This window comes from Pseudopodoces humilis, chromosome 3, assembly GCF_049639895.1.
Source record: "Pseudopodoces humilis isolate 2021_Gansu_Grassland_sample_001 chromosome 3, ASM4963989v1, whole genome shotgun sequence".
Lineage (NCBI taxonomy): Eukaryota > Metazoa > Chordata > Aves > Passeriformes > Paridae > Pseudopodoces > Pseudopodoces humilis.
The window spans coordinates 113652770-113665805 of NC_142202.1; the positions used below are offsets into that span (position 1 = coordinate 113652770).

A 13036-nucleotide genomic window follows, 5' to 3' on the forward strand; every position below is an offset into this window, starting at 1 on the left:
GGGTGGGGGGCTGGGGACCCGGCTTTGTGGATGGGATGCCAGCCTTGTGTCCCAGCTCTGTCTCCTCCATCCCTCCCTGTCCACTCCTGTCCCTCCCTGACCACCCCGTCCCTTCCTGTCTGCCCCTGTCCACCCCTGTCCCTCCCTGACCACTCCTGTCCCTCCCTGTCCATCCCTGTCCCTCCTTGACCACCCCTGTCGATTCCTGTACATCCCTGGCTACCCCTGTCCCTCCCTGTCCATCCCTGTCAATCCCTGTCCATTCCTGTCCCTCCCTGTCCATCTCTGCCCATCCCTGTCCACCCCTGCCCATCCCTGTCCACCCCTGTCCCTTCCTGTCCACCCCTGTCCCTTCCTGTCCACCCCTGACCACCCCTGACCACCCCTGTCCCTCCCTGTCCACCCCTACTCATCCCTGTCCCTCCCTGTCCACCCTTGTTCCTCTCCTGTCCATCCCTGTCCACCTGTGACCACCCCTGTCTCTCCCTGTCCCTCCCTGTCCACCCCTGTCCACCCCTGACCAGTTTGTCCGCGATCTTGTCCATGATGTTGGCGTTGTAGAGCCGGCGCCGCTGGTCCTGCCACCAGCTCCGGATGTAGATGCAGGGCTTCTTCTCCAGGTAGGGCAGGTGGAAGTAATTCCTGCAAGGGGAGGCAGGAGGGACACTCCGTGGGGTCCTGGCCTGGACCCCATCCCGGCGCTCTCCCGGGATGTGCCGTGCTGGGAAAGGGGGTACAGGAGCTCAGGAGCTGCATCCTGGAGAGCAGAGGCTCCGTTTCTCCCGAGGCCATTCCCGGTGCCAGGCCCAGGATGGATGGGCGCAGTGCCCCGTCCCTGGGAATGGCCAAGGCCGGGCTGGACGGGGCTTGGAGCAGCCTGGGACACTGGGATCTGTCGGGGCTGGAACTGGGTGATCTTTAAGATCCCTTCCCACCCAGGCCATCCTGGGATTCTCCCAGCTGCTCCCACCCCTGCCCAACCTGTCCTTGGAATGGTGACGGCACTGCCAAAGGAAGGGCGATCCACACTCTTGGAGCGCTGGCCATGAGCCGGCATCCACCACCAGGAAAGGGGAATCCTGCTGCACCTGGAATCCCCAGGAGTCAAATCCAGCTCTTCCCGGGTATTCCCACCAGATGTCAGCAGAGCCCCGTGGTTGAGCGGGAGGCCCCCAGCTCCCAGAGGCTGGAGATTTTTGGGAAAACGGGGTGGGAGAGGCCCCAAAGCATCGGAACTTCTCATCTCCCCTTGGGATTCAGCTGGACAAGGAGCTGAGGAACAGAGGAGGGAATTCCAGAGGGACTTAACTCTGCTGCATATTCATGGAAACAGGGAGGGAATTCCAGGGAGACACTTCACTGGATTTTCTTTTCCCAATTGATTTAATCCGACGGTGAATTAAATTAACGCCAATCTACTGCTAAAACTTGATAGAAATCCACCTGAAGCAAATCTCATAATCTTAAATCCAATTATCTTTCTTATCCCAGTCCTTGGGATGCAAATCCAGGCCTCCCCGGGCACATCTCGCCAGGCAGAGGATTTGAGCTTTTTAATCCCAATTTCCTGCCTGATCCATTCGCAGATTTTTCCAGCAGTTTTTCCATCTGGGATTTCACTGCCCAGGCCACCACTGACCCGTGTCCGCAAGTGCCACACAAGGTGGACACACTGACCACACAAATCCAGGTGGACACAGTGACCTGTCTGTGACCAGATGGACACACTGACCCAGTGCCCAGGTGGACACACTGACCTGTCCGTGACCAGGTGGACACACTGACCACACAAATCCAGGTGGACACACTGACCCAGTGCCCAGGTGGACACACTGACCTGTCCATGACCAGGTGGACACACTGACCACACAAATCCAGGTGGACACAGTGACCTGTCTGTGACCAGATGGACACACTGACCCAGTGCCCAGGTGGACACACTGACCTGTCCGTGACCAGGTGGACACAGTGACCACACCAATCCAGGTGGACACAGTGACCACACAAATCCAGGTGGACACACTGACCTGTCTGTGACCAGGTGGACACACTGACCACACAAATCCAGGAGGACACAGTGACCCAGTGCCCAGGTGGACACACTGACCTGTCCATGACCAGGTGGACACACTGACCACACAAATCCAGGTGGACACACTGACCACACAAATCCAGGACACACTGACCTGTCTGTGACCAGGTGGACACACTGACCACACAAATCCAGGTGGACACACTGACCTGTCCGTGACCAGGTGGACACACTGACCACACAAATCCAGGTGGATACAGTGACCACACAAATCCAGGTGGACACACTGACCTGTCCATGACCAGGTGGACACACTGACCCAGTGCCCAAGTGGACACACTGACCTGTCTGCGACCAGATGGACACAGTGACCACACAAATCCAGGTGGACACACTGACCTGTCCGTGACCAGGTGGACGCAGTGACCACACAAATCCAGGTGGACACACTGACCTGTCCATGACCAGGTGGACACAGTGACCACACAAATCCAGGTGGACACACTGACCTGTCCATGACCAGGTGGACACAGTGACCACACAAATCCAGGTGGACACACTGACCTGTCCATGACCAGGTGGACACAGTGACCCAGTGCCCAGGTGGACACACTGACCTGTCTGTGACCAGAGGCTTCATGGGCTGGGATGAAGAAACAGAGACCAGCTCTCCATCCTCACCACCTTCATCCTCACTGGAATTCTGGAGCAGCTCCGACTCCTCCTCGTCCCCATCACCTCCCTCCTTCTTCCTCCGCAGGAGGGGTTTGCTGGAGCCATCCACCTGGTTGCCATAGTTACCTCAAGGAAAAAAAAAAAAAAGACGGAGTCGGTTCACAGGGTTGGAACTCGCAGCTCTGGGACTGAATTCGGGTTGGCAGAAGTTTTCTCTGCTGAAATCACAGAGAATGTCAGAGTTTGACTTCCTGGAACCACATCCAGGAGCTGGAAATTAGGGAGAGGTGTCTGTGTCCTGCTCCTGTCCCCTCTCAATCCCTTTGGGAATACATTCCCTCCTGCACCTGCCGTCTCCGGAGCACAAAGCCAGGATGGGAGAGGGATCGGCTCCCCTGGCCACAGCCCAGCAGGCACAAAATACGGGACGTGGGGTCCCACATCCCTCATGCCCACGGAGGAGCCATTCCCCGCTCCCCAGACCCGCTCTAACAGGGGTTGGAATGAAAAATCGGGAATAAACCCCACTCCCAGCTTCGGATTCTGATTTTCACAACCCATCACAGTCCCCAAAAAACAACCAACCTATGGTGACCTCAAAGTTAATGGGTTTGTCCCCGATCTTCCTGTCGATCATGGTGGCCTCCAGGAAGGCTCCGAAGAGGAAGAATTCCTCCATCTTCCCGCTGCAGTTCTGCAGGAGAAACAGATCCCAGGGCTGAGGGTCCATCCCTCGGGATGCCATTTCCAAAGGGACCAGGAGGGTTCTGTCTCCCACTTCTTGGCTCGTTGTAGGGAGTGTTTAATTAAAGGTTTCATTTTAATATCTTTTAATTAAAGATAACCTTGGACTGTGTTGGGACCCATCACCCCTTGCCCAGGAGGGGCTCTCAGGGAAATTCAGGAATACAAGCCTGAGTTCACCCCCACCGAACTGATCAAAGCACACAAATCCAGGTGCCTGGATGCTCCCATGGAATCGGAATAGTTCTGTTTCCAGGTGGTTTCATTCCCCCTGGCTGGGAAATCAGTGAGATCCTTGGTTTCTGATTGAAACCCATCAGGATATGAGCGGAACAACTGGAATTAGGGGATGAGTCACTGTCCGCGTGTATTTCCCACACGGAGAAACATCCCTAAGTTCAGGAGATGATAGAAATCGTGGAATGGCTTGGGTGGGAAGGGACCTTAAAGATCATCTGGTTTCATGGGCAGGGTCATCTTCCTCTATCCCAGGGTGCTCCAAGCCCTGTCCAGCCTGGCCTTGGACACTTCCAGGGATGGATCAGCCACAGCTTCTCTGGGAATGCTGTGCCAGTGCCAGACAATGTCGCTGACATTCCCAGCGCTCCTAAGGGAAGTGAGCACTGGAATGATCCTAAAACCTGGAATCCTGTGAGATTTCCTTCCATTGCTCTGTGGGATGAAGAACATCTGGGACAACACTTGAAATCCTCAATTTGTGAGACCAAAGGTAACAGTACGATATTCCCGAGACCCCAGACTGCCCCCTGGGATGCTGCGGGGTCACGGGGACATCTGTGGGGTCACTTACGTCAGCCACCGCCGTGGCCTGCTCCACCTGCACCTCGGTGGAGCTGTTGATCTCGGGGTTGGTGGTGTCCAGGATCTCCACGGCCAGGCCCAGCAGGAGCCGGGCACGGAAGGAGACGCCCTCGCCCAGGCCCTCGTTGAGCTCCTGGTGCTCATCCATGAGGGTGTAGTTCCGGGTGGAGCCGTACATGTTCACCCAGGCGGGGCCGAAGGTGGGCAGGAAACCTGCGGGGACGGAATGGGCAGGTGGAAAGGGGACAGAAAGGGAGAAGGGAACGTCTTGGTGCTCGTGGTTGGTGCGTGGTCTCTGTGTGGTGGCACAGGCTGGGATATGGACCAGCGTCCATGGAAGTGCGGTTGCGCCATCCATGGAGACGGTTTTCAGGGAATCCCAGGATCACTGGGGTTGGAAAATCCCTCCCAGCCCAGGGAGCCCCAGCTGTGCCTGATCCCCACCTTGTCCCCAGCCCAGAGCTCTGAGTGCCACATCCAGGAATTCCCTGCACACCTCCAGGGATGAGACTCCAGCAGCTCCCTGGGCAGCCCCTGCCAAGGCCTGAGCTCCCTTTCCAGGCAGAAATTCCTGCTGCTGTCCAAGCTGAGCCTGCCCTGGCCCAGCCAGGGTGACTGGAAGGATTTAAGTCTTTTACCTCCATCTGCTGCCTAATGCATTTGCAGATTTTTCCAGCAGTTTTTCTCTCGGATCCCAGCACTGCCAAGGCCACCAACCCATGTCCCCAAGTGCCACATCCAAATGGCTTTTAAATTCCTCCAGGGATGGAAACTCCACCCGTGCCAGGGATGAACAGCTACTTCCAGGAAGGAATTTTCCTAAAATCCAACCTGACCCTCCCCTGTTCCCTCTCGTCCTGTCCCTGCTCCCCCTCAGCTGCCCTCTCATTTCAGGATGTTGTGCAGAACCCAAAGCTCCCCCCGGAGCCTCCTGGGTTTTTATTTCCGGGGAAAATTTGCAGGAAGGCAGTGATGGGAACTGGGCAGGTCTTCAGCAATTCCCCATTTTGAGGGCTGGGGAAGGAGAACCCCCCGTTAGCCCCTTTCCAGTCCCATGTCTGGTTTCCCGTCTTTGCCCACGTGTGGGAATGGGGAGCCTGAAAAATGCTCATCCCATCCATGGAATTTTCGGAAGAGCAAATTGTTCTGGGGTGTCTCTGCTTTCAGGCATTGGCTGAAGGTCCTCTGATGGGTCTTGGTTTTCAGGGTGTTGGTCCAGGAACCTCTCACATTTCAGGACATCAGGGTCTCTCCAGATGAGCACCAAGGAATTCCAGGGGTGGGGAGGAGCCTGGAAAACTTTGGGAGCTCTGCCAAAGGAATGCCCCCACTTCAACTTTACCTTTGTCCCCTTCATTGGAGATCTTCCTCAGATCGATGAAATGGGTCCCGATGGCCACGTCGTTGACCTTGTCCGAGTCCCGGATCTGGACCTTGATCCGTTTGCACAGTGGGGGAAACATCTCTGTGAAGATGATTTGTTCATTCCAGAGGGGCTCATAGCTGCTCTTTTGTATGGATGTCTTTCCCTGGGAATTGAGAAGCGACGGATATCAGACAAGGGTTGGATCTTCCAAACTATCCCTCGCCACCTGAGCTGCTCCCTTCCAGCCATTCCTGAGTGAGGAATCCCCTTCCTCAACTGGAGAGGGATCAAACCCATCCTGGAGAGTGAAAACAAGGTGATGCCACACCCATTCCAATGTGGCAGGTGACACCACGCTCATCGTGATGTGCCAGGTGACACCATGCCCATCCCAATGTGCCAAGTGACACCACACCCATCCTGATGTGCCAGCTGACGCCACGCCCATCCTGATGTGCCAGGTGATGCCACACCCATTTTGATGTGCCAGGTGACACCATGCCCATCCCAATGTTCCAGGTGACGCCACGCCCATTTTGATGTGCCAGGTGACACCATGCCCATCCCCGTTTGATGCCACACCCATTTTGATGTGCCAGGTGATGCCACACCCATCCTGATGTGCCAGGTGACACCACACCCATTTTGATTTGCCAGTTGACACCATGCCCATCCCCATTTGATGCCACACCCATTTTGATGTGCCAGGTGACACCATGCCCATCCCAATGTTCCAGGTGACTCCACGCCCATCCTGATGTGCCAGGTGACACCATGCCCATCCCCATGTGATGCCACACCCATCCCGATGCACCAGGTGACACCACACCACACCCATCCCGACGTGCCAGGTGACACCATGCCCATCCCGATGTGCCAGGTGACATCACACCCATCCCAATGTGCCAGGTGACACCACACAACACCCGTCCTGATGTGCCAGGTGACACCATACCCATTTTGATGTGCCAGGTGACACCATGCCCATCCCAATGTTCCAGGTGACTCCACGCCCATCTTGATGTGCCAGGTGACACCATACCTATCCCTATGTGACACCATGCCCATCCCAATGTGCCAGGTGACACCACACCACACCCATCCTGATGTGCCAGGTGACACCACACCCATCCTGATGTGGTATGTGACACCACACCACACCCATCCTGATGTGCCAGGTGACACCACACCACACCCATGTCGATGTGCCAGGTGACACCACACCACACCCATCCCAATGTGCCAGGTGACACCACGCCCATCCTGACTTGTGCAAGGATGACCGAGACCATCTCTGGCCTCCTGGTGGCCCTGCTGGTGTCACCTCCTGTGTCACCTCCTATGGCCACCCTGGGACCTGCCCGCTCACCTTCTGCCCCGCAAAGGCCACCTGCACGTAGGGGTCCACCAGGTCCTTGTTCTCCCCGATGAGGGCCTTCTTGACGTTGGCCATGATGCTGGTGTTCATCCGCGGCAGCCCCTCGGCACGGTAGATCTTGATGTAGAACCGAGCCCACTGCCGCTCCGGGGGGACCCCGTCCGGGAGCAGGAGGTTCCTGGAATGTCAGGGGGTGGAGTTGGGAACAGCTGCTGGGGTGGGGTGGCCAGGGAAGACTGAAGGTTGGATGGGATGATCTCAGATGATCTTTTCCAACCTTTGAGATCCCATAAAAGGCCAAGGAGAAGCTGCTCCATTTTCCGAGCTCCTTCCACTTCCAGTGCATTCCATAGGAATGGACTGAATGGGATCCGGGAAGAGTTGTTTGTTCCTTATCAAGGGGAGCTGGGGGGGATGATTTTGGGGATGAAATGAGCTCCTTCCATTTGGGTTTTTGAATATGTGGCTTTCCTCCTCTGCAGGAAGAGATGAGCCCATGGGGATGCTGTGGACAAAATATTCCTAGGGGAATTCTAGCAATTCTTGGAGTTGTGCGTGTCTGGTGGAAGGTGTCCCTGCCCATGGCAGGAGGGTGGGAACAAAGTGATCTTGAAGATCCCTTCCAAAACAAACCATTCCAGGATTTTAGGAACAAGTAGGAGAACATCACAACTACAGCATGGAATGAAGCCCAAAGTACTGGAGGTGGCTCCTCAAACCCCAGCAAATGAGGAGAGCTGTGCTGGTGGTTTCTGACTGGATGGACTCAATCCCAGAGGTGTTTTCCAACCTAAACCATTCCATGATTCCATGTGGGGATGTGCCTGAGAGGCAGATTTGAAATGGAGATATTTATTTAGCTGGAAAAGTTTTGGGGTTGGAATCAAGCCTTAAAGCTCCTGATTTCTGTTCCTTGACCTTTGGGATGTTCTGGGCAGTTCAAGAGCCCTGTCTACAGCCTGGGAAACCTCATCCAGACTTCCTTGCTCTGCCTTGGGTTGTGAGAGCCCATCCCATCTCATCTTCCCACCCCAGATCCATCAGGAGTCTTAGGTAAAGACTGGGGACATCAGGCTGGGTGACACCAGTAGAGTTCCACCAGCAGCAGAAGGTCTGACCCCACAGGAAGGACAGCTGTGTGCTGGAGATCACCTGGAACTGCACCCGCACCACGCATTCCCTCTCAGAAAAGCGCCGGATCGGTCCCTCTGCTCTCACAGCTCGGCGTTTGCCACCAGCCCCAGGTTCAGATCCTGCTATCCCACCCAAGGGAAAGAGGTGGAAAGCCATTCCCAAGGGAGCCGGGGAGAAGCGGATCCCAGCAGATCCCTACCCCTCGATGTCATCCTCGTCCGTCTCGTTGGCCTTGTGCGGGGTCTTGATGTTGTCCCCTTTGCCCACCACGGCGATGTCACACTTGAGGTAGCCCTTGAGGCCGGCCGTGAGGTCCTCGGGGTCGGACAGGATGGCCCATTTGTGGTAGAACTGGTGCTCTGCAGCCCAGGGGACAAGAGAGACCTTTGTCACCACCAGACACGGCCAACGCCACCAGGACACGGCCTTGCAAGGCGTGGGACCTGCCCTGAGCCTGAGGGATCCCAACAAACCCCTGGGAAATTTGTTTTCCAATGGGTCTCTGGTGAGATTGAAGGTGGAGAAACGCCGGGATAAACTGGAGGGATTGAAGGTGGAGAAACGCCGGGATAAACTGGAGGGATTGAAGGTGGAGAAACGCCGGGATAAACTGGAGGGATTGAAGGTGGAGAAACCCCGGGATAAACTGGAGGGATTGAAGGTGGAGAAACCCCAGGATAAACTGGAGGGATTGAAGGCCGTGTGGATGTGGCACTTGAGGACACCTCGGTGTTGGCCTTGGCAGTGCTGGGGATGGCTGGACTCCATGATCAGCAGCTCTAATCCACCCCTCTCCCTTTTCCAGGTGCATTCCTGGCTCGGATGAAAGGCAGGCAAAGGATCCAGCCCTGGAAATTCCTGTCTGGAATGTTGATGTCCTGCCTGGGAATGTCACCTGGGGCTTCTTCCTGGGCAGGGCAGGGATGGAGGCCAGCGCACCCAGGAGGGATCTCAGTGGCACCTGGGAGAGCTGGAGAAGAGCTGGATCCAGGGAATCCTCGGAGCCGCTTCCCGAGCCTCAAGGGGCTCCGGGAGAGCTGGGATTTGGGAAAGGGCTGGAGGGCCAGGAGCCAGGGAATGGATTCCCACTGGGAAAGCGGGGCTGGGATCTTGGGAAGGAATTTCTGGCTGGGAGGGTGGGGAGCTCCTCTGGAATTCCCAGAGCATCTGTGGCTGCCCCTGGATCCCTGGCAGTGTCCAAGGCCAGGCTGGACAGAGCCTGGAGTTCTCTGGGATAGTGGGAGTGCCCATGGCAGGGGTGGAATTAAATTATCTTTAAAGTCCCACCACTCCCAAACCGTCCCGCGATTCCATGATTCCAGGATGGGATATAGACCCTTGTCCAGAGGAGCCGGGTGCTCTTCCCTGAGCTACGAGCGAGTCCAGGGGACTTGTTTATACCTTGGGAAAGCATTTTCCAAGGAAACCAGCCCCTGCCTGACTCCTTTTCCAGGAATTTCACCCCACTGAGCTGGCGCAGACTCTGCCCGGGAATTTTGTTGTTATAAACAACACTCGCTCACCAGGCTGGGTATAAACAGTCCCAACATCCATCTTGAAGGACCCCACCAGCGTCCCGCTCCGCAGGAGGTTCTTGGAGTGGATCACCTGGGAATCAAGAGGAGAAAACCACTCAGGAATTTTCCCTGGAAAATTCCCTGGGAGCCACAAAGCCATTCCAGAGGTCTTCGCTGCCGGATGGGAAAGGAGCTGAGGAGTTTTCCTTGGTCTGGGGAGGATTCTGAGGACACCAAGAGGCCCAATGGGGTTGGCAGCTCCTGATTGGTGGAATTGTTGGGAAGTTTATATTTGGAATGAACAAAAAAATGCAAAGAAATGAATTTTTGGAGCAAAATCCCTTTTCCAGCCTCTACAGCAACAAACGCTGGGATATTTAACTGAGGGAAGAGCCTTTAGAATGCTTGGAATTTGAGGAAAATTGGGAGGAATTGTAGGGCCGGTTGGCACCAGGATGGATATGGATGGTCCTAATTAATGTTCCCTAATTGGGCAGGGGATCTGGAAATCTTCTCCAGGTTTTGGGTGGACTGAAATCTCAACTTTGCTCTCAGCATTCCCAGGCTCTGACGGCCCAGGAATTTCCCAGGCCAGGCTCAGGAAGGTCTTTCTTCTCCACAGGAATAAATGAATTCCAAGGTTTTGTTCTGCCTGGCTCCGGAATACCAGAGATCACCCACGAAGGGACGCAGGGAGAGCAGGAGCTGTGCAGAACCAGGAGTGAAGGTTGGAACAGAAAAAATGGGATTCGGGGGTTCTGCAGAAAAGAATTCCTGTTGGGAATCTCTCATCAAGGACCTTAAATCCTTCCCAAAATTGGGCAGTTTGCTTCCAGAGCCCCCCAGACAGGAGAAGGACGAGACCATCAGGGACACTTACGGAGAGCTTGATGATCTTGTCGAACATGACATCTGGGGGGACGTGGAAATCGAAGACGAAATACTGGAAGGGAAAGAGGAATGCTGAGGGGTGAGATCCCTCGGGATTGGGAACCCCCCGGAGAAGCTGCGGCTGCCTGGGGGAGCTCCGGCAGCCCCTGGCCCAGCAGGGATGCGTCCGTGGGACCACACGGATCGCTGATCCTCCGCTGAGCGTGGGGAGCCAACGGAGGCGCAGATTTCTTGGAAAACCCGGGAATCATCCATCAGAAAATTCTAGAGGGCGAAGGCTTCTTTCCTCCTGCGTGCTTTGAGATTTCACCTCGTTCCAAAAGGAATTTCACCCCCCCCAAAAAAACCCCACGGATAAGAGAGAAATCAGCGGATCGAGGGCGGAGTTGCCCGGAGGAGTTGGAGCGGCTCCGGGGCTGGACCCACCTCGTTGTAGTACGGACAGTTGGTGGATTCCTTCATGGATGTGTATTTCTTCTCCTCGCCCACCTCCACGCACACCACGGGGTCCATGTTGAGCCCCACCAGCTGCCGGGCCTCGATGATGGTGACGCTGACCTGGGGAGAGGAATTCCCAAAATTCCGCGTCCCGGGAGCAGCTCCAGGCTGCCTTCACCCATTCCCCCCCCCACCTCTGACCGAGGGGAATTCCCAGTGCAATTCCCACTGGGACACAGAGGAGGAGGAGGGGCTGGCAGGGTGTGGGATGCAGGAGATCCCAGGAATCCCCGGATGTTCCAGCCCCAGGGTGCAGGCACAACGTGGAAAATCCAATGGATTTAAGCAAGCTGCGGGATCAGAGGGAGCGATCCCACTGGCTTCACTTCTGCTGGAAAACACAACGGGATCATGGAGTGGATTGGAATTGGGAGGGACCTTACAGCTCATTCCATTCCACTCCCTGCCAGGGGCAGGCACACATCCTGCTATCCCAGGTTGCTCCGAGGAGAAATTCCATGGAGACAACCTCCAGGAGAGACTAATTTGGGCTTAGTTTGGGCTCTCTGGGTTTCACATGCTGGACAGCAAACCTACTCAATTACTTAATCCCGAGTTTACGGCTCCACCGGTGAAATTCCAGCTCTTGGGATGTCCTGGTCCCAAGCCAAGTGAGTTGAGACCCCCTCCCCGGGAACTTGGTCCCTGCAAACGATGTCCCCAAGCCCAGGTTGTGACCCTGAGGGCGCAGGTTGGTGTCACCCACCTGGTAATCCATGGGCCTCCCGGCACTCGGCTCCATCCTGATGTCCGGCTTGGACCTTGGGAGAGGCAGGAGAAACCCTTGGTCAAACCACGGATGGAATTCATGGAATCATGGGATGGTTTGGGTAGGAAAAAGATCATCCGGAGCCTGACACCTACCACCATCCCAGGCTGCTCCTGTCCAGCCCAACCTGGGACCTTTCCAGAGATGGATCAGCCACAGCTTCTCTGGGAATTCCATCCCAGACCCTCCCAGGGAACAATTCCTTCCCAATATCCCATCCATCCCTGCCCTCTGGCAGTGGGGAGCCATTCCCTGTGTCCTGCCCCGCCAGGTCCTTGTCCCAAACCCCTCTCACTACGAGAGCAGGGTCACCCTTAATGCTCCTTCAGCCCTGGGAGGCTCCACAGAACCCTGATGATCGTTGCTGCAGGTCAGATATTCCAAAAAAAACCAGCCCAGGACAACGATTTCCAACATTCCCCGTGTCAGGGAAATTTTGGGATGCCTGTCCTCACCTCCCGCTGGCACAATCCTTGGATCTCACCTTTTGTTGGAGACATTGGTGGTGACAGCGGTGACAGAGGCCAGGGAGATGGTGTCTGGCTCCAGGCCTGCTCCGTATCTCATGGCCTTTCTATCCAGGTCTTCTGTTTCCAGAACAGCCGGATCGTCTGCAGGAAGGGGACAAAGGAATGGCTCCGGTTTGAATTTCCATCTGTGAATAATTCAAGGCTGAGAGAAAGGAAACCAATCCATGCCCTCGGCCGGGAAGACAAAAACAATGGGAACCGGGTCGGGTCTCGGACAAGCTGCTCGGAGAAGGGGTTATCAAAGAGATGTCATGGAATTCCATCCGGGCAGAATTACTGCGGAGGGTTTTGGGAAGGAAAAATAAGGAATAATGACAACGCCCTGAATTCAGGGAGTGAGAGAGAATTTGAGCTGGGGATCTGAGGAGCACAAGAGATGCCGCAAAGACAAACAATTCCTTGGCTTGGAAGAGAGAGGGGTGAAAAAATGGGAGAAATGGGTCATTCCCGACAGGAAATACTGCAGGAGCGCAGATCCCACTGGCACATCCCCACGCCTGGGTTCCTGTTGGAAGGAGCTGCTGGAATGTTCCTTTCCTGGGGGAAAGAGTGTCCTTGACTCAGCCAGGAGGTTGAGGCTGAGCCAGAGTCACACGAGCTGGGAATTGCTGCCTCCAGCTCTGGGATCCTTGGCATAGAACGGTCACGGAGCTGCTGGAGCCGCTCCAGAGGTGACCACG

The 13036-nt window shown here is 55.7% G+C and overlaps 1 protein-coding gene across 5 annotated transcripts in view; it reads right to left on the minus strand.

The window, feature by feature from the left end:
* The window catches only part of OTOF (otoferlin), an 82982-nt gene that overhangs the window by 28424 nt on the left and 41522 nt on the right, over window positions 1–13036 (minus strand). For all 5 annotated transcript variants that reach the window (XM_005533022.2, XM_088053016.1, XM_005533021.2 and 2 more), the window contains 12 exons: window positions 12311–12437; window positions 11764–11818; window positions 10986–11117; window positions 10549–10611; window positions 9675–9759; window positions 8351–8510; window positions 7009–7195; window positions 5616–5802; window positions 4263–4486; window positions 3293–3401; window positions 2650–2833; window positions 522–642 (listed from right to left, as the gene is read on the minus strand). In XM_005533022.2, coding sequence (XP_005533079.2) covers window positions 522–642; window positions 2650–2833; window positions 3293–3401; window positions 4263–4486; window positions 5616–5802; window positions 7009–7195; window positions 8351–8510; window positions 9675–9759; window positions 10549–10611; window positions 10986–11117; window positions 11764–11818; window positions 12311–12437 — 1634 coding nt within the window. The remainder of the gene's footprint in view (window positions 1–521; window positions 643–2649; window positions 2834–3292; window positions 3402–4262; window positions 4487–5615; window positions 5803–7008; window positions 7196–8350; window positions 8511–9674; window positions 9760–10548; window positions 10612–10985; window positions 11118–11763; window positions 11819–12310; window positions 12438–13036) is intronic.